Raw genomic sequence first — 27,046 nt, 5'->3', positions numbered from 1 at the left:
TCAGTCTCAGTCCACCCCTGGCACTCCCAGGCTGGTCCTAACACCTCTCTAGCCCCTAGGATGGTCTCTTAAGGCTCCACAGGGCCTTAGGCGCCCTCTATTCCACTTACTGCCCTCTTTATGAACTTCCGACTCCGCCGGAGTCGTGTCGACGTCGTGAGGCGGTTCCGGTTCGATGTCGCTAGCCGGCCTCGGCTCGATGTCGCGGGGCAGCCTCGATTCGATGTCGGTCTCCGGCGTCACAGGGACACGATCTCCCTACTTCCGGGTGTCTCCGGAGTGCGACCTCCACTCCCGACCTCCGGTGCTCTTCCCTTCAGGTTCCGGCGACTCCGGAGTGCGATCTCCACTCCCGACCTCCGGTGCTCCTTTCCTCAGGTTCCGGCGACTCCGGAGTGCGATCTCCACTCCCGACCTCCGGCACGATTCACCTCGGTCTCCGGCGACTCCGGAGGGCGGACTTCACTCCCCCGTCGACGCCGCACACTCGACCTCAGGTGACTTCCTCCTCGACCTCTGGTGTCTCCACGACCTCCGTCGGCGCCCTCTCTCGACCTCTGGCGGCTCCGGGTACGACGTCTGCTGTCCAGTCAGCGCCGCTTCTTCACCTCCGGCCCCAGGTCTCTAGGCTTCTCGGCGTCGGACTCCAGGAAGATACCAATAGACAGGTCAGGAACTTGCTGTTCTTTACTTTCAAGGCCTGTTCCGGCTGTTCAGGTCCTTGAGTTGGTTCTTCTTGACTTTATCCCACACAGGGCTCCAGGCTGGGCTCAGTCAGTAGGGACTAGTATCAAGGGTGGGTTTCTGGACCACACTCCAGGCACAAGTTTCCACCCCTGCTGCCTCACTCCTTCCTCCTTCGGTGTTGTGCTGCTCTCCCTTCACCAGTCAGGTGCCAACTGCCAACTCCAACTGCCAACTCTGAGCTGGCTTCCCAACATTCTAAACCTGCCTCACACTGTCACAGGGTTCTAGAATGTTCTGGAAGGTACTAGTAGGTTCCAGTGATGTCACAGGTGACGATGGGTGGCCACCATTTTGTGTTTCAGGCCCTCAGACAGAAGTTCCAGGGGTAGGGAAAATGGCTCCCTGACCCTGCATCAACACTAAAAAGTCTGGTGGTTCCCAAAAAGGAAAAATACTAACAGGGTTTGAGGCAAAAGTGGGACAAAATAAATAATGATGAGGAGGGACCACCCAAAGGGCTGACAGGTCTAACACCCAGCCTATCTGCTTTCTCCCTACAACTAATGTGAAGTACCCTAGGTACAAACCAATTGGATGCTGAGGGTGCCCTGACAGTCCCTTGTAGATGGTACCCTAGGTACCCAGGGCATGGGTCCCTCAGTAGGCCTACCAGGGCTGCAGCACTTATTGTGCCACCCTGGGACAGCCATACAAACTGACACCACCAAACCACTACTGTAGTCTGGGTAAGGTGGTGCTAGCACCCCTTACCGGGATATAGGTACCCTATATCCCACCCCATTACAACACATGTACTCTCATAGGTCACCCCTATAGCAGGCCTTGCTAATCCTACAGGGCAGGGTGCTGAGATATGTGTGAGGGGGGACCCCTACCTGAGTAGGGCCTCTCTGCAACCCTCGTAAAATCATTGCTGGGTTGTTTGTAGTGTAGCCATACCATATACTCTTAACCGCATTATAAGTCTATCGCGATAGCGTGATAACTTGAGAATGGCTACACAGAACCATATCGTGTTTGGTGTCAAACATGTAGGAATCATACCCCCAGTCCAGCCATGGGCATGAGGGTACGATTCCCCCCTGCTAGAGGGGCGATATGGGAAAAGCGGCAGAATTTAGACACAAATTTAAAAGTGCACATGTAGTACAAAATGGCTACTACCCGCCACCCACACGACTCTGGTTGGCTGTTGCTGGGGAAAACCCCAGCCTCGCCAGCTGGACAATAGGGCTCCTGTGGCAGGGAGGTGCTAGCATCTCCCCAGACAGGATAATGTGGATTGGAACAGGGTGGGTGCACCAAATGTCCTTTCAGAGTTGCACGTAGGCAGCTGCAGAGCCCTCATTCTGCATACACCGCTTGGAACCGGTTCAGGGGCATCCTTCCCCTCGCCCAGGCGGGAAACACACAAAGGGAAGAGGGTGTAGCCACCCTTTCCCGCCTCACCACTCATTGGTGGACACTACTCTGGACACTCCCCTAATCTTGGGGATAAAGGAGAATAACGTGGCCCCAGAGCCTCAGATTAATCTTGAACTTTACAGTCTTGACCTTCGACTTGCTGCTGCCCAGCTGACGGAAGAAATCTCCCTTGGGATAAAGGAGTTATCCCCCTGCTTGGCAGGCTCCTGAAACACTGCAAGTGACCCGGTTGGAACCTCGCTGCTCCTACGGACTTCGACAACTTCCAGCATCCTTGAGGTGGGTTTCCAGCGCATCCCAGAGGCCAGTGAGTGTGCTCAACGAGTTTGGGCACCGTGGACCGCGTGGGTGCCGAGATCCCCAATACCCCAGGACACCGGCCACGACCCTGACCAGTGGGGAAGTTGTGCTTTGGCCCGTTTACGAGCCAACCCCTCTACAGCAATTGTGCCAAAGACCAGCGCCGTAGCCCCCTCCGGTGGCCCGTGGGTGCCCTTTTACGCACTCCAAATTGCCGCCTCCCGCGGTCCCTTGTCTCTCGACTTGTGGGCCCCAGCGGAGGTCTATTTCAACAATCAAGAGTCCCCCTGGTTGCTCCAGGCCTGCTCTACAGTCTCCCCAAAGGAGACCTCTTCCAGACCTCGTGGGTCTGTACCGTAGCAGATTTGTTCATCTTGCGTGGGTTGCGGTTGCCAAGGCTTAGTGGATCCAATCCGGACACTAACACCGCAGCAACCCTCATCCGACGTGGGACAGTCGCCCTCCAGAAGCTGGCCTTCCTTGAAGCCTCCCGGAGCCCGTGGCTGCAGATCCAAGCTACACCACTTCCCACCTGAAGCACCCGACATCGAAGGGCTCTTTGCTTTGAGCCTCCTGGTCACTTTGCCGGGAACCAGACTCTGTCCCCTCTGCTTTCAGGTTCTTCTCTACAATCTTCACATCTTTGATCTTCACGGCATCATCGACGCTTTTGGCTTTCCGCACTTTTGAACATTTTCCTATAGAAAATCAGCCCGCGACCCGACATCGAAAACGACCTATGCACCCGGCTTCCCTGGGGCAGGTAACAGTGGTACCTCTGTACTCTCGTGGTAGTGGGCTCCTCAAAAGCTTAAGTCTAAAGTTCTAACTTTGTACTCCTGCTAGAAGTGACTTTAATCTGTGCAATTTCAACCGCGACATTCTCCATAGGCTATAATAGAGATCCCGATAGCAGCTATTTCCACTGCACGCGCCTCCCGTGGGTCCCCTTCCTCTTAACCTGGGGTGGATTCTTAAGGGGCCAGCGATCCTAAATGCCCTAGGCATTGTCTGTAGAATTGTCGTGGTTCTTATACCACTTTTTTGATATATGGTTTGGTTCCCCCCTGGGGCCCTGTGATTCCTGTGCTATTTATTGTGTTTATAAATGCTTGTTTGAATTGTAACTTTGCCACTAGCCTCATAAAGAGACTGTGGGATTCTGTGTAGAATAAATATATATATTTTATATATATACCTGTGTGGGCTACTCTTTCATTTGGTTATTCAAGAGGTTATTATGGTAAAACAATAAGCTTAACACTCCTTCAAGACTTAGCCTGAAGGCTGCTCTCCACAGCTACCACTAGCATAGCTTTCTTTAAAGGTTGTCTTAAACCTATCATCAATAAGAGTCGAATTGGACTGGTGCAAGGTGTCCCTATAACTAGGAGACAGCATATGCCAGGCCAACTTCTCACACTTTCTGTCTCCAGTTAATGTCAAATTGGACTGATGCATGATCGAGTTTATCATGGGATGAAATGTAGATCGAGCTTGGTTGCCGGTAGTCTGGGACACTAAAACCTAATCAGTTCTAGAGTGTTGCTTGTGAAGGATAGAATAAGAGTATGTTCACTTTTTGCTGGATAGACAACCCTCCAAGCATCGATTAATACTAGCATTATCATCATTTGTTGAATATTTGTACTTATACAGTTAGTCTCCACGTAGGAATAACAGACTTGCCCAAATTGCTAGGAATATAGTAAGTTCTTGAAAAAATCGGGGGTCATTAATATTTTGGGTACATAAACAGCGGTTGGAAAACGTGTTATCCCCTGTTTCAAACCTGTGCTCCAGCACTTCATTCTGAATCTATTTTTGATCTTATTCTCCAGTAATTACTAGCAATGTAATTGGGCACCCTCGGACAGAGGCGGCATTACATGAACAATGGTAGCTCCTAAAATCCATTAAGCGGAAAGCTTTTGCCACATGTGATTTAGTCACATGGTTGTTAGGATTTAAATTGTTTTATTCCAATACTTTACCTACTTTGTAAGCATTGATATTAGGTCACTTTTTTCTCACCCCCCTCAACCCGCCAACCACTCCTCCCTCCTCAGTCTGCCCAGTGGCGTAACGGAACTTGCAGGGGACCCCTGCAAAGTGCATGGAGGGGGCCCCCGCACACTCCGTACCCTGTCAGGAGCTCTCAGACCCACCAGTGTACAGTGTCAGAGGGGACCCCCTGAAGCTTGCGGGTACCACCGCACCGCGGGAGCTTCGAGGCTATTGTTAGGCCACTGAGACAACCTGGTAATATTTCCTTTTATTTTAGCTCTTCATGTTTTGTAATTTAACATATTAACTCTGCCCACTCTAACAGCTCCTATATATACTCAACAAAGGCGCCCCTATATGACATGAGGCAGGGGGTCAAAGTGTATTCTCGTTTGCATAGGGAAATCGCATCTGGACATTAGTGGAATCCCAAACAAATAAGAAATGTAGTTCTGTTCCAACTGAATTGCATTAGGAAGCAAATCTGAGTTTCTGACATCAGTATTAAATCAATCCATGTGCAGTACAATATAATACACAGTCATACAACAGAATAATGTGCAGATGACGCTGTGCTCACATGGTGATCATATTTACAACATATAATATGCAAGACACAAATGCTTAATTTGAGGCAGTGCTTTCCGGTGCTCGGTACCAGCACTTAATTGGTAGCACTGGCTCTAGTGACTGTCCACTGCATGGTGGTGTTGTCTGTTTAATTTTGAGTCAAATCGCATTGAGGATGAATGATACTAGCCTCTCGCGCCATTATTATAGGTTTGTGTGGCCTGAAATAGTCTGCATTGTCAACTTGTAGGAGTGCGATAGTTAGGTGTTATGTTGGTACTGTCCTTGACAGCGCTGACAGAGGCAATGCATGGTGCAGGCTGCAATGGCCTTTTTCATGATTTCACTTACTTTACAAATGTTGCGGTACCTAATCTGTAGTCTCAGCTGTCAGTGAACAATCAGTCAGTCTGCAGTCTGGTACTGCTGACCATTATTTAACCTTCTTTTCAATATTTCCGTTTGTTCTGGGAATACATGATCTCTGTACCCCATCTTTGAGTTTTATACCCGTGTCCCTCCTGACATTGTTTTCCTAGCATTGACCAGCATCTCTCCTTCTTTAAAGGTTAAACATCCTTCACAATGGTGCCAGAAGCGCCGTTGCCGATAGTTGTTCCTCAGCCCTCCAGCAAGAGCATCGAGGCATCAAGCACTTTATCTGACATGAAGAACGTCTCTTCGAAAGATGATTCTGAGGGGATCACAAAGATGCCTGATGAACGGAGGAACGAGAGACCGAGACAGGCTTTCGTTTACTCTGAAAAAGATTCTGGATTCTCTGGTGAGTATATGATGCTGTTTCTTACTCTGTCCACTTGCACCTTTCTCTTTTTCCACCTTGTTTTTTCCAATTGTGTAGATTTAAATTTAGAACTGGCTTTACCTAGTTGTACCCGAACAGCTCGTCTGCTTCAAACTACTTTGACATTTATAAGGCCAGGGACAGCATGCTATGAACTCCAACATGTTTGAAATGATTGGGTTTCATTTTTGGCAGACCGTTAAGAAGGTTGTCGTTGATATCGCTCCAGTAACATTAGCATTAGGACACAAAGTTTGTATAAAATAAGTATGTATACTTGGGTGTTGTTTTGGCGAGGGAGCAACCACCCATAATGTGCAGTTGAAAAGAAGACTTCCACTTTATACATGAAACAAGCAACTTAGCAGATCCTGTCCTTTTGCTTCCAATACCCTTCTTTCCTAACTTTTGGACATAAACGTTTTTCTCCTTACTTAATATGAATCGAACATTTGCAATAGCATTTAATGGAAGCCTGACTTTGGTACGACCACTTTCTCTTCTTCAATGTAATGTTTGAAACATTTGCACACAATTTACTTGAGGTTCAATCATTTTGAATAAGAATAGAGCTTTTTTGTGTGTGCAAATATTAAAGTATTACAGTTAAAATAAGAAAGTTCTCTCTCTCGCTCTCTCCTGCTCTCTCTCCCTCTCTCTATTACTGCTTGAAACTTCATGGAGCCAAGGCCCTGAGACTCTCACAGGGATGCTCTAGGTACTGTTGATCATGGGGAGTGAGACGCCACTGAGTGTGCCCAATACCATCTTGACTAAGACCTGTCGGCAGATGCCAGGAAAGAGGAGTGAGAGACTTTCTGAACCTGGCGATGTTGATGCAGTGGCTGTGGATGTATGTGCTGCTCTGGGCGCCAGCACCAGGCCATGCAGACCTGTGAAGACCTCCCTCATGATGGGGTTTAGGCATCATGGGGCTGCACTCGAGAGGTGTTGAATAGATATGTGCTCAGGAGCTGCATAGTTGCCTGGCATGACTCATCTGGAAGGAGTTGTTGCTGGCTGTGATGGAGACCTGTGTGCCACATAGTGGAACTACATCAGCAGAATATTGAGCAGACCTAAGGAGGCTACTGCTGGGTGCTACAAGTCACTGTGCTGCATCTTGCAGGATGGCACGAAGCCTTGAGAGTCTGCTTGGACAACTTGACCAGTGTGCTGAGACACTGGATGTCAAAAGACCTTGCCAGAGATATGAGGGAGGCGAGTTCCGATTTGGTGCTTAGATGGAGGCTAGTGCAGCGCTCCTGTGATGAGCTTAGCAGCAAAAATGTGAAAGCCTGCAGTTTTAAAAGCTAGCTGAACAAGAAATCAAAAACAGATAATCTATGCATAGGAATACTATTGAAGGGTGTAAGGTAGCTCCAGGAAGCTGTTGTGCATCGTTGTATGATGAGCACACCATGAACATCCTCAGTCATCCTAAACAGCTGTGTCTTGTACAACGGCTTCAATGACTGAGAAAACCCAGCAGGAGCAAGGCTCTTTGGCAATAGAGAGTTGCAGCTCGTACTCTAGATACAATCGCATTCTTATAAGCTGCACAGGGTGAATACTTCCAAGGAAGAAATTACGGTTGAGGGACAAAGTTGACCACTCACAGAATAGGACCATCACAAAAGGAGACCTACTGGATAGCCTACAGACTTTGAAACAAGGTGAGGAAGAGCTTAGAAAGGACATCGATGGGAGCCTTGAAGACCTAAGATCAACATTAAGTGCCAACATCTATGGCAAGCTGTAGACGTAGTACGCTCTAAACAATAGAAATTGAGAACAGGCGGGATGCTCTTGAAGCGCATAATACTACCACTGCAGGTCAGTTGCAAGCTAATGAAGCAAAACTTGAAGCACTCTTGTTGAAAACGGAGGAAATGGGAAACCGATTCCACAGAAAGGTAAAGGGTTTACTATGGCTTGGGGGTTGGTAGAAGTAAAGGAGTTTAACAATAAGGGAGTTAGGGGATACCACCTAAACAAACAGACCCCTGCCAAAAAATCCGGGTTCTGGAGTGTAAGACCCCCTAAAAAGGAGGGCGGGGGGCTCACCCCCCAAAAAGAGAAAGGTAGGTGTGTGTGCCCGTCCGTCCGTCCTCCTCTCCCCTTATATCCTGACTGGTGCCTAAGAAATGGAATGCAGCCACTGTTTCCCTATTGCTCAAGAAACCCGCACTCCATCCAAAAATTATGGCAAATTTCCATCTGATCTCTCTTCTACCTCTATTTGCCAAGATGACTGAGATCCCAGTACACAATCGGCTTAGCCAACATCTGGAATCACATATACATACCTTCAACGAGCTTAAGGAGCTATATTTGCTTCTGGTCCAAAACAGATGTCTGTTTAAAGTCTATGCTCATACCATAAAACTATCATTGTGGGCAAAGTTCTTATATGACCACATTATTTTTCTGGTATAAGCTTTCCTGCCCTCGCAGATCTCAGTCTGACTGCTTAGTAAATGTCCCCAAATAATATAATTGGTACCCTGATCTTGTTTAGATGACATCTGAAGGCCTTCCTTTTCACCAACTCTGTATGTATCATTTTCAATGTCTGAGCGGACGGCTTGGCGTTAGTCTTCCTTTCTGTTTTTAGCGCCCTGACACTTCTTTCCCGGAGTAGCTGATTGTGCTCTACAACTTCAAAACCCAGTCACATGACAATTGTGAGAATGGCTTATAATCATTTGGCTTCTTAGAAGGAGTCCTACAAGCTAGTTTCAGAGGTTTGGGCACTTGGTAGAGAATAAGAAACTTTTATAACAGCTCTAGGCCAACTGTGATTTAAAAGTAAGTAGTTCTTGGTAAGGTTTGGCTGCAGTGGATCCGAACGATATGTAAAATCCTACAAAGTTAGAGGAAAACAATGAGTTCTAGGCCAACCGAACACAAGATGGGTAATTCATATTGAGAGTCTGAGACTGTGCAATTCTCTAAAGTGAAGACTGAACAGTAGTAATGGAGGGGTCCACAAATTTAGGAGGAATGCATAATTTATAAATATTCAAGAAAATAGCTGGTATCGTATTAGGGGCATTCAAAATTGTATTAAAATAAAACGCAAATTTGGATTTCTTGATTGCATTTTTGTATACATAGCTGGCTGTTTGGCATTGTTGTTAAATGTCTGGAACGTAGTTTCAGCGCAAGCGGGCTTTCAATTGGGCACAGTGTGTTTCAGCTCAAATAAATCCTTAGAAAACCAGCTATAGAATGCGTTAGTCTTTTGAGTTAATTTAACAGTTAGCATTGTAATCCAATTTAAAATAGTGTTCACTAGTTCACAATATGCCTTTTGAAATATTTGCAACTTTGTGTTTGAAGTAGAGCTGCTGTCCGATGTTAAAGACGTTGAAGCTAGAGTATGTGCAGAAATACAATTCTACCTTCTAAACTCTGAAAAAGGACGACAGTTATTGAACTTAATTCTCATATTGGCTGCACAAGAAAAGGGGCAGTAAGCCTGACTTACTTTTTGTGAAAAGCGATACAACAAACAAATGATGGACGGAATGCTGACAATGCAGACATTCTCCCCCAGTTAAGAGATCTGGGTTAAATCCATCGTTTTTTTGCCCACTACGCCACCCCAGTTCAGACATGGCCATATGCAAATCAGTCTTGACCCTGTGCCTCATGGGAACAGTCCAGCCCGAACTGCCAAGCCATGTCTTCCCTGGACCGGAATCAAGCATCCTAGGACCGGTTTCTGGCTATCAGCCGTCATCAGCCAGGATAGCTTGACTCCAGTGGCGTAGTGAGCACGGGACCCACGTCTGGGCATACCCATCCCACTTAGGGCGAAAAGCGATACAACAAACAAATGATGGACGCTTACTTTTTGTGAAAGGCATATGTTTATACCAACAGGACTCTAAAGGTAGATTGTTACAAAAATATGCTGAAGTCTGTAGATTTGGTATTTTATTACTCGGAATCTCATAGATCACTGTAGTAGGCAAAGGTTTTGGTGTTGTTTACCCCTGTTGCAGCGGAAAAGCTTACCAAATTTTCATATCACTAGGCCTATTTCTTACAATATCCAGATCTTATAATCCCTTCATTTTTTACCCTCCACTACCATGACTTGGGTCCTCTGACTGAACTTTTATGTTGAGCTGATAGGGACTAGAATACTCTGAATATGCAAACAATTATCCTATGATGACCTGGAATAGATAATTGTTAACGTGACCATAACACTTCCAAGTGTAGAACAACACCTTCTTTAGCCACACATATAGCCTCCTTGAGATAGTAAATATGACCAAAAGAGTGAGACCGAATCGATAATTCAAGGAAAGCATTTATCTAATGCCTCAAATTGCATAGACAGTGCAGGAATGCATTTCATTTCAGATTTAATGACAATTTGTTAATGCAAACATTCACACAGTTTAGCAAAGATCATTCTCAGCAGTACAATGTAGCCTATAGAGAGAAGGAGAAATGCAAATTCAGTTATTAGTTATTCAGTTATTAGTCTTACAAACCAAAGTAAGCCAGTTCACTTCAGGTCTGTTTTCAGGTAATTCAGTTCAAGTTCAAGTTGCAGCACCGCATGCCACAGTCTGAGTCAGAATAACCTCTCGGCTGAAAGGTTATTTCCCGCACACCTTTACCAGCCGGCAAAGCACAGGATTTGGGGTCCAGTAAATAGGAATCAAGAGTCAACCTGACAGCATGTCAGACTAGGAAAATTAATGACAGCCAGACCCCGTCTCTTCCCCAGACGGGGCAATTATACTCCAACTGTTCCAGGTTTACATCCCTTAACGTATCCATTTCATCAGTCCATGGGGTGATCAGTAAATCATGCAAATCCGGATAAATTAAATCACTTTTTTGTAAGTCTCATTTAAAATGTTGCTCTATTTAGTTAGCATTTGTCACTTCCACAGAAGTAGGAGGTACTTGTATTTGTCCATAGTCAATCCGTTCCCAGGCGCCTTTCAATGGTTGTACAACATTATTTTCTAGAGTTCTATCAAATATGCTTCTAGGAAGCAGTGAGTCAATTGTTAGCTAGAACAGAAGTGAAACTTTAAAAAAAATTCTCACTGGGCTTAGGTGATTTTACATTGGCAAAAGGAAAGAAAGGTTTTTGAGGCCTACATGGAAAAATAGCTGAATCTGAAAGAGACTGTAGTTATAGATTCCTTACCTTAGAATTACCCCCAGGCGCCAGACTGGATCCGGATAATGTTTCTGTTGCAGTACCCCTGCCTGTCGGTAGGTGGCATCAGTCGACTCCTCGTCCGACGTCGAGGTCGCGGGTATGACGTCACGTTGTCTACTTAGACGCCGTCCCTGTGCGCTGACAGTAGTTTTTCTTTGTCCGCGCAGACAGTGCAGATCCGGAAAGAGCGTGCCCCTTAGTCTTTTTTGACAAACTGTTTTTCAACTTTTTGTCGACGACTTTTTCGAGTCCTCAACTCCTGGTGCACGAAGGATGTCCCATCGTCGTACCATCTTCATGCCCTGTGACTCCTGTCACAAGTTGATGTTAGTCACCGACCCACACCTTGTGTGCCTTTTGGTGCTGGAGCGCGACCACGATCCAAAGTCGTGCTCTGACTGCCAGGCCATGAACCCGAAGTCTTTGTGGGAGCGGTCCTGAAAGCTTTTGGAGGCCCCGCAGTCCGCTTCGCGCCGCTCGAGGTCCCCGTCGAGAGGAAGGTCGCTGGACCGTTTGTTGAGTCATCACCATTCCTCCTCGAAGTCTTCGCACTCCTCCAGTAAGTCGAAGAACAAGAAGAGGGGAAAGAAACATCGTCGTTCTTCGCCTTCTTCCCATCGGCTGACGCGATGCCGGACCCAGTGTCATTGCTCTCCAGCTCCATCTTCGGGGCCCGCCGGGACAGCTCCGCGCTTCTCTCCCTTCCTTTTAGCCGAATCATCCCCTGCCCAACTTCGTGCCTTTTACGAAACGCTCCATAGCATTTTTCGGCAGCCCGACTTCGCTGGCGTGCCTTTAGGCACTGCAGACTAGGCTGAGGACCCTGGGCCTTTGATGTCGGCGGCTCCGGCCTCGGCACCAGAGGGCCCACATGGATCCATGCCTGGATCCGGATCGGCACCGGTCGACCTCCTGGTACCTTCCCCGGCGCCAATTCCAGTGACAACGCCCCCGACACCGGTTGTTGCCCCAACCAGTGTCGACCCCACCCTCACCCCTGACTTGGACCAGGTGCCAGACCGAGGTCGTCTGATATCGGTACCGGCGCCATAGGGTACCGCTGTTCATCCCTGGCGTTCCCTTTTGCCCTGAGTGGCAGCCAAAGGAGGGTGAGGAGGACTGGGAGGGGTCAGTTGAACCTCTAGCAGACCAACTTGAAGAGCCGGACTGGCCAGAGGAGTTTGGTGATGCCAGTGGTCTGGATACCTCCCCAGACTTTGGTATGCTTTCTCCCCCTACTGTGGCTACGGAGGAGGGGGCTTCCTACGCTGTGGTGTTCCGTAGGGCGGCTGAGGCCTTGGGCCTTGAGCTTCCTGCTGTGGCTGTCAGGACTAACCTCCTGACTGAGGTGCTTCAGCCAGGGGATGCCTCTTCGGAACCCCTGCAGCCTTTTATTGATGCTCTCACTGACATCCTTCTGGTCACTTGGTCCAAACCCAGCACAGGGGCTTGTGGACAGGATGATTGCCCGATCTACCACCCGGCCCCAGGCGACCCACTTTTCCTCTCTCAACACCCTCCCCCTGAGAGCTTGGTGGTCCAAGACTAATCCTCAAAAGGCGCATTCCCTACTGCTCCCCCCAGATAGGGAATCCAAGAAGCTGGACCATCTTGGGAAGAAGATGTATTCTTCTGCCAGCTTAGGACTGCAGTCGGTGAACACCGCATGTCTTTTGGGCCGTTATATACACACACGGTGTGGGATTCGGTCGCGCAAGTGCTGCCACAGTGCCTGGAGGAGACCCGGGCCGTGCTCACCCGCGCTGTAGCTGAGGGTGAGACGCAGCTAAGTTTACCATCCGGTATGGGCTGGGTACCGCCGGCTCGCTGGGTAAGACGTTTTCTATGTTGGTAGCCCTGAGGCGCTACCCCTGGCTGAGAATGTTTGGATTCCCTGGGGATGTCCAATCAACACTTTTGCACATACCCTTTGATGGCCGTCACCTGTTTGGTGACACGGGGGACAATGCGCTTGAGCGCTTAAAGGACTCTAGGGCCACAGCCAGATCCTTGGGCCTCGCAGCAACTTCACGCCCCATGCAGTCTGCCTTTAACCCTTTTTGTAGCTACGGAAGGGGTGCCCCACCATGTTCCACACAGGGCCACGTAGGCTGGCCAGCCTATCCGTGGCTGGAAACATGGGACCCAGCGTCGCAGGTCTGGTGGGCAGAGGGCGGGCCAGTTCACCAATGCCCTCTGCAGCACCCTCCAAACCATCCTAGTCCGACTTTTCAGGGCCCCCAGTTGCCAGTGGGCGGCAGGATCCGCCATCACCTCCCCCACTGATGCAACATCACGCCGGACAGGTGGATTTTGAAGATAGTCTGAAGAGGCTACTCCCTCCCCTTTGGGACTACCCCTCCCTCCATGCCACCACCACTCCATCGCATGTCGTGGATCACTTGGCCCTTCTTTGCCAGGAAGTTACAGCTCTCTTGTCCAAGGGAGCTATCGAACGAGTCACTGTACCAGAAGTAGGTTCGTGGTTGCTACTCCCACTACTTCCTGGTGCTCGAGAAGGACAAAGGCCTGCATTATTTCTTGGACCTCAGAGACGTCAACTGCTTCCTCCGGAAGGAGAAGTTCAAAATGTTAACTTTGGCTCAGGTCCTGTCTGCCCTCGACCCTGGAAACCGGATGGTAGCGTTGGACTTGCAGGATGCTTATTTTCGCATCCCTTTCTTGCCTACCCACAGGCTTTACCTACAGTTCACGGTTGGCGACCAGCATTTTCAGTTTACCAGGCTCTCATTTGGTCTTACCAGCTCCCCTCGGTGTTCACAAAAGTGATGGCGGTGGTCGCAACTCATCTGCGCTGATCAGGGGTTCCAGTCTTCCCCTAGCTCGATGATGGGCAGTTGAAGGTGGTATTGCCCCAGGCTGTCATCTCCCACCTCCAGGCTACAGCGGACCTCCTGCATTCGCTGGGGTTCACTATCAGCGTGCCAAAGTCGCACCTGATTCCCTCTCAGAAGCTCTTTTTTATCGGAGCAGTTTTGGATACAGCGCAGTTTTGGGCTTATCCTCCCGAGCAGCGAGTCGGGGATATTCGGGCTATGATGCAGATGTTTCAGCCTCTATCCCGAATTTCGGTGAGAATGACTCTGAGGCTGGGCTGGTCTGGTCTGTTAGTGTGCTAAGCACGGCAAGAGAGAGAACACACCTGTGACGAGCTCAGCAGAGAGGGGGTGAAGCAAAGCCGGAGCTGGATCCGCGCCGCGAAGCAGGAGCTCTGGTCCGTTTCTTTACCGAGTTCCTCGGCCCCCGCAAAAAAGGCTTGCCGGAATAAAAGACCGCCTCGCAAACTGTGAATCATGCTATTCCACCAGCAGGAGCTCGGCAGTCACTAGAGATAACAGAGGCAGTGACTGCCGGTAGTCACCATCCGCTGCCGCTCGAGGCTCGAAGTGCAGCAGCAGCAGGGCTAGTTCAGCGCCGTCAGACGGCAGCTGAGGAGAGCGAGCCCGGAGCAGCGCGGAGGCGACCTGGTTAGTCCCAGGTGCAGCCTGCACTAGTTCTGTGGCCCCACTCGCCTGCAACAGCGTTCTTGAAACCTTCTAGCTGACCATCGGCCCAGTGGACTGTGAATAGGGCAGCGGGTCAAAAGAGGGTCGACAAGGCGCATCGCGGACCTCCCGGACTCCTGCCTCAGGCGCCCTGCTCACTCTTGCAACTCCTGGTCACACCATGTGACCAGAGTCAGAGACGACAAAGCTGTACCAGCAACTTCGACTTCTGAGTCCTCTGGCAGCAAAGGTGCTCGCAAGGTGTTGGAAAGGTAAGGGGCTCGGGGGCACGGGGGGGCTCGGGGCCAGGGGGGCTTGGTGGAACTGGGTTGGCAGGGTTGGCTGGGTTACCACACGAGGGAGGTCTGCTCAGCCTCAGTCTGCATCCACTCCACCCGGCCCTGACCCTGCTCCCGTGCCCTTACCTCCTAAGGGCCTCCCCAAAATAAAAAAGAGGCTCTCTACAGTGTGCTCTGTAAGGGTCCAGCCTTAATCAGGAAAGACACACCCTGGGGGGGCTGCCGGAGTTCCTCGCGACTAAGAAACCGCCCTTAGAGAACAGGCCATAAGATCAGGGAGGCTTTGAGGTGGCGAAGAAAAATCTCTGGGCAAAGAAAAATCTCTGGGGTAAACAAAAAAAGGAAGAGGGGGCCCACGCAGCACACCCAACATAAACAAAGAGGCGGACGTAGAAACTGGCAGGGGCTTGAGTCTCCAAAGGCCGATATCTCAGAAAGCGACCGACAACGGGTCGTTGAGCCCTGTCCCTGTCCCCAGTGTCGCAGAGGATGCCTACATTGACAGCACAGAAAGCAGACCAGCAAAAAGTAACAAGGGAGAAATAGACGATGGGGCAACAGCCTCCCCCGCCCACAATGCACCAGGCCCCGGCTTTAAATCCAGCCAACGGGTGCTAATTTCTGACTCCCTGAAAGTATGCCATAGACTTTCCACAGTGCGCAGGAAGGAGCACACAGAAAATAAAGACAGCACCAACGGTAAGGTTGAGGATCACAAGGACTCTACGGATCTCACATACAGCGGCAACAAATTAATCACCTCAAGTCACGAATTAATGAGCAATAGCAAGCCCAGCAATGCCCCCAAAACTAAAACGGGGAACTCCGTGGGAGCTGTTATCGGCCTTCTTGGGCTAGAAGATCAAAACAGGTTACAACCATCTAAAGGATTAGACTCACCTTCAGCACCGCTACCTCCCCAGGCTCAACAAGTAACACACCCCCAAATGGCTTGTGCCCTTGTCCACTGGGAGCTCGAGACATGTAGCGACCTTGTCCCCACTCAAGAAAGCCACTGGACAGACCAGAAATTGACAATCAAAGAAACAGAAGGGGGCACTCCGCACAACCAAAATCACACCCAAGACCAACGGGAGCAATCCCCGAGCTCATTCTCAAGGGTTCACTTTCCCATTTTATTGCTAGAGCAATATCCATCGGAACAAGACAGTATGGCGGAAAACCACAGTAACCTTCTCTCAGCGTTGGATATCAAAAACATCAAAACCTCCAATTCACAAATGACATAGTAGACATTAAACAAAGCAGGCGCCCTTCTTTAGGAATGAGCCAAGCTCAGAAAAGGCAGAGGACACTCCAAATAAGACCCCCAAGAGGAGTGAACAGCCGCGTGAGTACGACACCTACACGGAGCACCTCGAGCATCTTGAATATTCACCCCAAGTAACCCAAACACAGGGGGAAACACTGAAGAGCACCCCAAAGGCCACCATATGGCACCAACTATTAAACTAGTAAAAATAAAAACTCCCTTTCATGTCGTAATATATTTGTTTTGAATGTGGCTTCTCATCAATAAGCCACACCCAATCCCTGCACTCCCACCTGTGAGGCAAATATACCACTGCACCTTTAAATAATATATACGTTTGAGCATGTCTTACCACTCCTGGCACAGCAAGACTTCAACACAAAACAAAGAGCACCTTTTGAAAAGAGGTTTTATTTAACAAAATGCAAAGACTCTATCACTTTTAGAATAAGGCTTGGGGTTTATTACATAATACTCTCTAAACAAAGGCTATCTCAGATACCAAATGCCTAAGATTCAAATATATGTAGCAAACTTATAATCTAAAGTCACAAATCAATAACTGAGCAAACTATAATACTGGTTAATACACAAGCAATAACTGATATAAGATAAGATACACTGGACGTCCTGCAAGAGATCAGAAAGATATATATATATATATATATATATAATCTACTGGCGGTCGCCAGTAGATAGTTATAGTTAGGACCGTGTTTCCATAGGAAATCCGCAACATTCTATTTGGAATAACTTTGGCGCCGGTTGACGAATCCTCGCGAAATTTTCAAAATAGGTGGGGCGCTCCGCTCCGCTCCTACCCTGAAAGTCTCGGGGGGATTCGTCAAGCGGGGGCTGAGAAAAAAGGGGGGTCCCAAAACGCGTTTTCCCCATGCAATTTTCCATAGGGACCGTTAGTCCAAGGTACAGCCCGAACGGCTGAACAGAATTACTTGAAATTTGGCAGAGAGGTAGTCCTCAGGTCAGGGAAGTGCCTTTTGCAGGTCTGGTGTCAATCTGTTCAGTAGTTCCTGAGAAAATCAAAAGTAAAATCATATATATATGTGGGCGGAGCCTAACCACACATCTCATCCTGAGATCTGATTGGCTGTCAGCACTTCATCCAAGAAGTGTTGGCAGCCATCTTGGGACCAATATACATGATAGCACCTCATTAAAAAGCATTGCAGTTAATAGAAGGTTTTAAGACTGTAGTTACATTATAAATCATTTGTTGATGGTACCATACTCATTTTAGGAATTGTGGTATGTTCTAAGGTGATTTCACCATGTGAAAAAACCTTCTGCTGGGATATCATGATTGAGAGAAAAATATTTTCTCATGCTTTTCCCACAGAGGTTTGGAAGGTGATCTATAAGCTAAACTGAGAGCTTATTTTCTGTAAATTCACATTATCTTTCTCAGTCATGTGAGAATGAAGTCTGACATTCTCAGTAAAACATGTACATCCAACAAGGGCAGAGACTGTCAGTTGATTCCTTTGTGTTCTACTGCAGCTTCCCAGAGTGTTCCAAAGAACAACTAGAGCGCTAACAGTCCTACTTATGATAAACGTATGGCACACCTGAAGCCATCTTGCTTGGATTAAAGTGGTAACTCTTAAAACATTCAATTTAAAAAGGAACAAAATGAGGGGGTTCATTTTTCCATACAAAGTATGATTAGTGCTGCAGAAAGAAAAATTAGGGCACATTTTGAGTGACTTCTCAAATCCTCTTCTATTTCATTAAAAAATTCTGACATGCACTTTCAATACCAGCAGCAGTTTTCCCTGGTGAGCAGTAGCTTTACTACAGTGATCTAATGAGCAAAAAGAGTGCTAACATTCTGAATTTATGGCAAATGTGTAACACATCTGAATGCCTTTGGAATCAAAGTAAAAAACTGAAAGTATTTCCTACTGAGGAGACTGCAGTAAATGAGGAAATTAGGAAACTTCATAACAAATAAGTCTGCCAAGATGGCCACCAGAGACAAAAGAGCCCAAATGTAGCCCAAATATCACCCAGATGTAGCCCAAGTATAGCCCAATGACAGAATGTCCCAGAGTGTTCTTAAAAACAACTAGAGCGCTTACTGTCTTCATTATGACAAAACTATGGCACACCTGAAGCCATCTTGATTGGAATAAACTGGTAACACTTAAAACATTTAATTTAAAAAGGAACGCAATGAGGGGGTTCATTTTGCCCCCATCACACCAGCTGCATTTAAAAATCATCCTCCTTTCCCGGTGCTGGTGGGACTGTTTGTGCTTCTGTGTAATTCCTGGGCAAGTGGACCCTCATCTCCTGGACTTAGCTGCTGTGCTTGCCATCGCTGTTTGCCGGACCCGCTTCGTGGGTCCCGCTTCACGGAAGGAGCGGCGGAGTGACTGTGGTTTCTGCGGCGGCTGGGGAGGTCTGTGGCAGCAGTAGGGCTGCGAACGGTACTGCAGGGACTCCATCTCCCAGGAGTCCCTGCCTGGCCAATAGTTGACACCTGGCCCGCTCTCCCTGCAAGCCACGCCCCCAGCACACCAGCTGCATTTAAAAATCATCCTCCTTTCCCGGTGCTGGTGGGACTGTTTGTGCTTCTGTGTAATTCCTGGGCAAGTGGACCCTCATCTCCTGGACTTAGCTGCTGTGCTTGCCATCGCTGTTCGCCGGACCCGCTTTGCGGCTCCCGCTTCACGGAAGGAGCGGCGGAGTGACTGTGGTTTCTGCGGCGGCTGGGGAGGTCTGTGGCAGCAGTAGGGCTGCGAGCGGTACTGCAGGGACTCCATCTCCCAGGAGTCCCTGCCTGGCCAATAGTTCACACCTGGCCCGCTCTCCCTGCAAGCCACGCCCCCAGCCTATACGTACTTAACTACGCTTACGACCACGCACGCGGGACGCACGCGGGTCGAAGCACGGAGCGAAGCCCGGGCAAAGGGCGGGCAGTCTGTGGCAGTCCGGGGCTGTACAGGGCCGGGTCGGGCCATCCCCCTGATAATCTCATTGATACGTTGAGACGTATAGGGGTGTTACTACCATTATTAACATTTGGTTACTGTTATAGGCTGTGTTAATGTCCACCCGCTCAGGGAAGAGCCTCAGGAGAGGAGGTGAGGGTGGAGCCAGTTGTATTACAGGCACTATGGACCAGTTTATCACACGGGTGGCTGCTGTCATAGAGAAGGAGATTGTAATGACAGAGCGGCGTCTCTCCCTAGAACTTCCTCTGTCGAAACGGTCTTCATTGGGTTCTCTGGCACTTGTTACCTCGCCTGTATGTAGTCCAGATCCCCTTCTAATGACATCCCCTCCACCGGAGCCGTTACGGGTTGTATCCTTGAGGGCCAGCATAGATAGGTTGGAGAACTTGGCAGCTATATCCATTCCCCCTCCTATTGACAGCAATAGTGCTGACCCATGCTCCAGTGAATTCCCCGTTCTACCAAAACGCACAACTATTCCAACTACCCAAGTCAATATTTCTCAACCACCTGTGGTACCTCTAACGGTTTCTACGAATATAACTGCTACTAAAAGGAAAAGTAGCGCTAGCCCACGTAAAGGCAGCTTCCCTAAACTTCACAAGAGACTAAGGAAACAAGGTGTAAGGGGAATAGGAACTAAAGCGGGTGAGGGGCTGGCTACGAAAATCATTGGGTTGGGAAAGGGGGGGGATCCTTCAGGTCTTATGACCGATGACGCATGTGTAGAGCCAACATTAGATTGCCATTCAGTTCCATCTAATGTCTCTGTGACAATTTCACAACTTGAAGATCTGATGAAAACTTTATTGTCCCCGATTGTGGAAAGAGTAAAAGAGTTGGGAGAGAGGTTGGATAGATTTGAACAGGCAACTTTGGACAATTTTTTCTCTCTGAAAACCCTTATCAAACTGCATTCTAAAAACAAGGAGGGTGGACAGGGAGGGGATAGTGGCACCCGGATACTCGCTGCACCCACACAGGATATATCTACCGCCTCTAATACAGCAAACACTGCAAATTTGTCGGTTGTGGCTAATGTACCTCCTACTCAGGTTACGGATACTTTAGGTGATATTAGTCAATTGGGCCTAGTACAATCGAGTGTGCCGAAGCCTCTTAATGTCCCGGTACAGAAGCCTATCCGGGCTGAGTTGCCGGGTAGGAAGGGACCTTCTAAATATAAGGAAACCTCGAATGGGATTGCTAAGGGCATTGGTCTTGATCAAGCTTACTCATCCAGAATTTGCATTAACCCCCCCAGAGAAACCCAGCCAGAGGAATCTCTCCCAAAAGCGTCTCCTACTTTTCCACCAGTAAATTTGCCCCCCGAATGCCACCCGTATGTTGCCATACTTACCAACGTACCCACTTTGAAGGAAGATCAATATGAATCCTATCAGGCTTTAAAAAATAAAACCATGCACTGGTTAAAGTCTAATAGACCTCTTCCTAGAGGTTTAGATGGGTTGATCCTAGGAGTGAGAAGGGTAGGGTGGGTAGGTTATGGTCGTAAGCACCTAGAAGGAGATTGTGTGGTGGTAAACTTTAAAGACATTAGGGTTGCCCAAACTATTTGCAATCCAGAGTACGCAATTGGGGGGGCAAACATTGGTGTAGTAGACTTAACCTATTTTTACCCTAGGTCCGCAGCAAATTACAATGGTGCACATTCTGGTGGGGGTTGGAGCAACGATCCTATCTATCCCGTGAATCCTGCTATCCCTCATTTATTTCAACCGGCATTTTGGCCCGGGTATTATGGGGGGCCGTCAGGATATTGAACCGACACGTGCCATGGGGTGGTCTGTAGGGATCATTGCCCAGGTGTTGCTCCTGTGCCTAACGTGCCGAATAAGAGCAATGTTTCTTTTCCTTCTCAGTTGGATAAAGACACTAATTTACCACAGGACTTTAACTGTAGGGAGTCGGTTGTGGCGGATCCAGATATTAAGATTCTTTGCTGGAACGTCGCGGGTCTTTCAAGGAAGCTGGGACTTCCGGACTGGAATGGGCTTGTGGAGGGCTACTCCATTTGCATTTTCCAGGAAACATGGTGCAGGGAACCCTGCCACAAGGTAGGTTATTCAACTTATTTTGTTCCTGCTGTCCCCCCAGTCTCAGGCAAGGGACGCCCTTCGGGCGGTCTCCTCATATGGGTTGATGTTGCTCTTGATTGTCAGGTGGTTCAGCATCCTACCAATTCTCCCGACCTCCTCAATATTACTATAAAGGGCACACTGGGCGGCCTCCTCCTGGACATTTTTAACGTTTATGCCAGAGGTACTTAGGGTGGTATATTATCGGCCACAATATCCTTACTAGAAGATCTGCTTAGGCAGCGCCTCAATAAATCTCGCATTTTGGTGGCAGGAGATCTGAATTGTACGTTTGAGCCCTTGGTCCTGGACGATATATTGGGGAAGTGGTGAGGAGGACTCCAGGAGGGGTATTCCTGCCCTAGCGCTACCTCCCATTAAGAGGTGGTCCCAAGTGGCGGCACAGATCAACTCACTTAACATGGAATTTGATCTTAGGGCTGTTAATGGGAGGTCCAAGTCTGACCTAGTGGGTGCCCATACTTATAATAGGCCAAATCATACGTCTAGAATAGATTACAATCTTCTTGACGCAAGTCTATGGAGCATCGTGAAGGATATGGAGATCATACCTACCATTGAGAGTGATCATAATCTCCTCTCACTCACTCGCTTTTCCCAGTGGTTAACTGTCAAGGGGGGATTATCGTTCCATATAGCACCTATTTCCCACGAAGTTCTCCCATCTAATTGTGGTAGACCGCTGAAGTGGGCAAAGCTTATTATGTCCGAAGAGAAAGTGGCGGATATAGGGGCACTCCTGGCCGCAGCACTGTGCAAGTCGGAGTCGCTGATCCGATCGCCCGAGGAGATTACGCTAACCTTCTGCGACTTAACTACGGCATTGAGTAACCTATTTATTCTCCCTAGCATGGCTTCCCGTGCTAACAACAGGAAGTTGCTGCCGAAATCGCAGGGTTGGTTTACAAAAAAATGCAGAGTTAAGAAAAAAGCGCTGGTTGGGGCTGTTAAATCTAGATCCCAGGTAGCTATCAGGCTTGCAAGGAAAGACTACTCCCAGACTTTAAAGGCAGCAAAAAGAGAGGGGGAGGAGAAGTTCTGGGCGGACCTCTTGGCTGCAAGCATGGAAAGGAATGCTAGGGGATTTTGGAGTTTGGTAAGATCTAGGGATAGGCCTGTTCGCACTTTGCTGACATGTAATATCCCAGCTCAGAATTGGTTTAGCCACTTTTTGTCCCTTTATACCCCTGTCGAGGGGGTCCTTAACGACTCCTTCACTCTGATGGTTGAGGCAGTGGACACTGAGGCGTATCCCTTTACCGACAGAGAAGTGGAGCTCGTAATCAAGTCCCTGGTCCCCCTAAAAGCTGCTGGGCCTGATGGGATACCCGGTGACTTGTTACGTGCTAATCCTAAGCAATGGGGGAAGTTGGTTTCCACCCTATTGAATGCAATTATGGGGGGAGCATCTGTACCGGAATCCTGGAAAGGGGCGGAGGTTGTCCCGATATTCAAGAAGGGTTGTCGGGACAACCCCGCCAACTATAGGCCCATAAGCCTTATTGATTCATCCCAAAAGGCGGTAGGGAAGGTGATTCTGGGGAGATTCCTCCAATGGGTGGATGACAATAAGATTTTATCTGATTTCCAGGCTGGTTTTCGCTCTGGAACCGGGACTATCGAGCAAGTCTTTAGACTGGCGCTCCTGTATTGGAAGGTGGTGGTGCTGGGCAAGGCCAGTCTTTATTTGGCCTTCATTGACCTCAAGACTGCTCTGACCTGGTACCTAGAGAGGAACTGTGGAGGGTCTTGCAGGGTTTGGGGTTGCCGTCCTATATCCTATCACTCCTGATAAAACTACATACAGACAATTATGCACAGGTCCGGTGGGGTAAGAATGGGGAGAAAACTGATAGAATTCCTGTAAGTAGGGGTGTCCGCCAGGGATGTGTGTTAGCTCCCACTCTATTCTCTCTTTATGTGAATGGGGTGGTTGAGCATTTGCTTCAAGAACCTGCTGATGCACCGTCCCTGGCGGGCACTCGGATCCCTACACTGCTTTTTGCAGATGATACCCTCCTTATTGCAAAGACCCCCCAGGGCCTCCAAAAACTTCTTAATCGCTTTCAGGAATTTTGTTCCCTTAGGGGATTGGTGATCAATGTCGATAAGACCAAATATTTGATCATGAATCCCCCTGGGAAACTGGGGCGCCTTCCCGTGTTGAACTCTGCCTACCTGGAGAGGGTATCAGAGTTTGATTACCTGGGAATCCGCCTTAGCGACTCTATGTGTTGGACTCCGCACATCAACAAGATGCTTCTTAATCACAAAAGGGTGGGTGGTGCCTTGCTCAAGGAACATCGTACTTCCACAAAACAATTTATTGCCCCAGTTGTGGAGATTTATAAAGCTAGAGGGCTTAGTGCTGCCTTGTATGGGGCAGAGTTGTGGGGTATAGGCAATCTTGACGTGCTTGCAAAATCGGAGAGCACATTTTTGAAAGATCTGATGGCTCTCCCTTCGAGTACACCCACAGTTCCAGTTTTGCTGGACTTAGGCTGTAGATCAATTGCGGATCAAGCTCGACTACGACCCTTGCTCTTGTGGGCCCGCTTGTGGAGGGTCACTGAACTAGCCTCCTATGCGGAGGGACTGTCCGAGGTGATGTCTATGGGGGGCTGGTGTAAGATTAAATGGTTGAGGGACGTTAAACATCTTTTGGGGGAGTTGGGCTTAGGTGAAGCTTGGGGTACTCGATCTGCCCCTCCCAAAGCCACTCTAAAGAAATTGTATTGGGACTGGGTTTCGTTTAAACTTACTGTTGATCCACGCCAATGCAAGTCAACTGTAGCCTTTTTGAGGATTAAAGACGTGGTAGCTTACGAACCATATCTCGATATGATTTCTATTCCTTTTGATAGGGCCTTATATTTTAAATTCAGAGTAGGGATCCTACCTGTAGGTGATTTGATATCCCGGTGGAAATTGTCCCCCCAGCCCTCCCCCTTTTGTGCCCTCTGCTCCACGCGGGTCGAGACTGTGGCACATATTCTTTTTGAATGCCCTGATTATTGCTCTCCCAGGAGGCACTGGCTTATACCACTTTGTAGACAGTTGGGAACTCGCAATCACACAGTGGCCCTGCGTATTTTATTGTCCGACACATCCACTTTGGTGGTTTGTGCTGTGTCTAAATTTTTAAAGTGGTCCTGGTTGATTCGTGCAAAAAGGCTTTCCGTATCAATTTAATTCTGATCTTAACTGTACTAATTGTATTTATTAAGCATTGTTTTTATTGTCTTGTTGGAAAAGTGTTTTCCTTTTTCTGCTGTTTTTCTTAACTGTTGAACTGCTTATAAGATATTTTATGTATCGAAATAAAGCCTATCAAATCAAAAAATCAAATCAAAATCATAGAAATTATGATTAATGCTGAAGAAAGAAAATGAGGGCACATTTTGAGTGACTTCTCAAATCCTCTTCTATTTCATTAAAAAATTCTGACATGCAGACTGAAACATGCACTTTTAATACCAGGAGCAGACTTCCATGGTGAACAGTAGTTTTACTACAGTGATCTAATGAGCAACTAGAGTGCTAACATTCAGAATTTATGGCAAATGTGTGACATATCTGAATACCTTCATGATGGAATCAAAGTAAAAAAATGAAAGCATTTCCTACTGAGGAGACTGCATTACATGAGGAAATTAGGAAACTTCATAACAAATAAATCTCCCAAGATGGCCACCGGAGACAAAAGAGCCCAAATGTAGCCCAAAATCACCCAGATGTAGCCCAAATATAGCCCAATGACAGAAGTGTGCAAAACACTTATTATTTTGTGTTTTTGCAGTGTTATATAGTGCAGACTTGTCAGGTATTGGAGTGCTTTACATGAGCATTGGTTACATCACACAAGAACAAATTCATTTTGGTTGTAGACATGGGGAGACTAAGTGATTTGACCAGAATCACAGAATGTCGAGCTGAAGCAGAAACTCCAACCTGGTTCCCCAGTTGCAAAGTCGACAGTTCTGGAAGTAACACCACATCCTCTCCCCTAAGTGCAACATTTAATCAAGTGGTCAACTGGATAAAAAAACATAAAGGTAACAAATAATTTAAAGGTGCTTTCTCGCCATTTGTAAACTCAGAAAATATGTCCTTATTTTAGTCTTTTAGAGCAATAACCATAATTTTGATGCCAATAAGACCCTCTCATATATGTAATTTCTAAAGGAAATGCTCTAGGTATTACAGTTTTGATTACATCAAGATGACGTCAGGCGTTCCACACTTTTGTAATAAATATAGAATGTTAGCAATCTAGTTGTTCATTAGGATACTGTTGAGAGGCAGAGGCCAGGGGCACGGACTCTGAAAATTGAAGGCAGGCAGGAGGGTGCAAAGGCAACAATGTAACCACACTGAGCAGGCAGGAAGGGCCGTGGCAGCACAACAGACTATGGAGGGCAGTGGAAAGGGGGGCAGGGGCAACAAACCAACAATACAGGACTTGCAAGAGAGGCTGTGGCAATGTAATAGACCATTGTGGGCAGAAGGAAGAGGCAATGGTAGTACAACCATACATGCCAACAGACCCGATTCAGCCAGGAAACGTCCAATGTTTTTAAGCTCAAATGGGCTTTATTTTATCTGTCTCCTGTCTACAATCTCCTCTTTTTCAATGTAACTCAAAGGGGAAAATCAATACCCCAGTTTTTTTTCAAAATCTCCCTCTTACCAAGTTCAAAATGTTCGCAAGTATGGTACATTGGATCATGGAAGGAAATGGGGTAGGATAACATGGACTTGGATAACAGAGGACAGGAGGGACATGGAGAGGTGCACCAAACTGACCCTGCAGGGCAGGCATCAGGGTTTGCAGCAGCACAATACACCACACAGGGCATGCGGGATGGGAGTGCAGCACAACAATCCATAGAAAGCAAGAGGGAGGGGACAGGACCATGCACATGGACAACAGAGAACAGAGGGGCAAGAGGCAGGACCATAATGGACAGACAGGAGAGAAAGCTGCAGCATAACAGACCATAAAGGGCAGGAGGGATGGATCAGGGGCATTACAATGGAACAGACAAGCCAGGAGGGAGGGAGTAGGGGTCTGCACATGTAAACAGAGGGCTGGGGGCAAGGGGGAAGGGCAGGAGCAGCAAGATAGCCATGGCGGTCAGGCAGGATGGGCACTAGAAGCAAGACACACCATGAAGAGCAACAGTGAGACTGTGATGGCATACACACAGACCATGGAGGGAAGGTGGGAGGGGTTCAGGGGCAGCTAACTGACCACACAGGGTAGGTGGGAGGGGCCATGGCAGCATAGAAGACCATGCATGGCAAGTGGGAGGGTTAGTGGTAGCACAATGGTTATGATGGGCAAGAAGGAGGGTGCAGGGGCATGCACAAAGGAGGATGGAGGATAGAAGTGAGGGTCAGGACCTGTGCACAGACAAGAAAGTTCAGGGGAAGGGGCCTCACAACAGACAGCACGGGGCAGGCAGGAGGAGCAGTTGCAGCACAACAGACCAGGGAGGGCAGAAGGGTGTGGCAGTACAATGGACCATGTAGGGCAGGAGGAAGAGGATAGGGGCATGGCATGTGGACAGGCAGGATGGAGGTGGCAGGGACAGGTTACAGTCATCTAACAATGCTAGGCAGGTGGGAGGGGAGTGGCAGCTCAACAGAACACTCAGAGTAGATAGGAGTGGCAGGTCCATGGAACATGGTGGGCAAAAAGGATGGAGCAGGGGCATACACAAAGACATCGGAGGGCAGGGGGAAGGAGAATAGGGGCAGCAAGCTAAGCACAGAGTTTAAGCAGGAGGTCAGTGATGGGGCATAGAATTGGGCAATGGAGGGCAGGAGGAGTGGACTGGTACATCATACTA

General features: G+C 48.2%; 1 protein-coding gene across 2 annotated transcripts in view; it reads left to right on the top strand.

The window, feature by feature from the left end:
• Positions 1 to 27,046, top strand: part of LOC146798285 (CLOCK-interacting pacemaker-like) — a 217,382-nt gene that overhangs the window by 81,786 nt on the left and 108,550 nt on the right. For both annotated transcript variants that reach the window (XM_085625568.1, XM_085625567.1), the window contains exon 2: positions 5,579 to 5,794. In XM_085625568.1, the coding sequence (XP_085481694.1) occupies positions 5,596 to 5,794 (199 nt within the window). In that variant the 5' untranslated portion in view covers positions 5,579 to 5,595. The remainder of the gene's footprint in view (positions 1 to 5,578; positions 5,795 to 27,046) is intronic.

Source organism: Triturus cristatus, chromosome 9, assembly GCF_964204655.1.
Source record: "Triturus cristatus chromosome 9, aTriCri1.1, whole genome shotgun sequence".
Classification (NCBI taxonomy): Eukaryota; Metazoa; Chordata; class Amphibia; order Caudata; family Salamandridae; genus Triturus; species Triturus cristatus.
The sequence above is the reverse complement of the archived record's forward strand: the minus strand, read 5'-3'. Positions and strand labels throughout refer to the sequence as shown.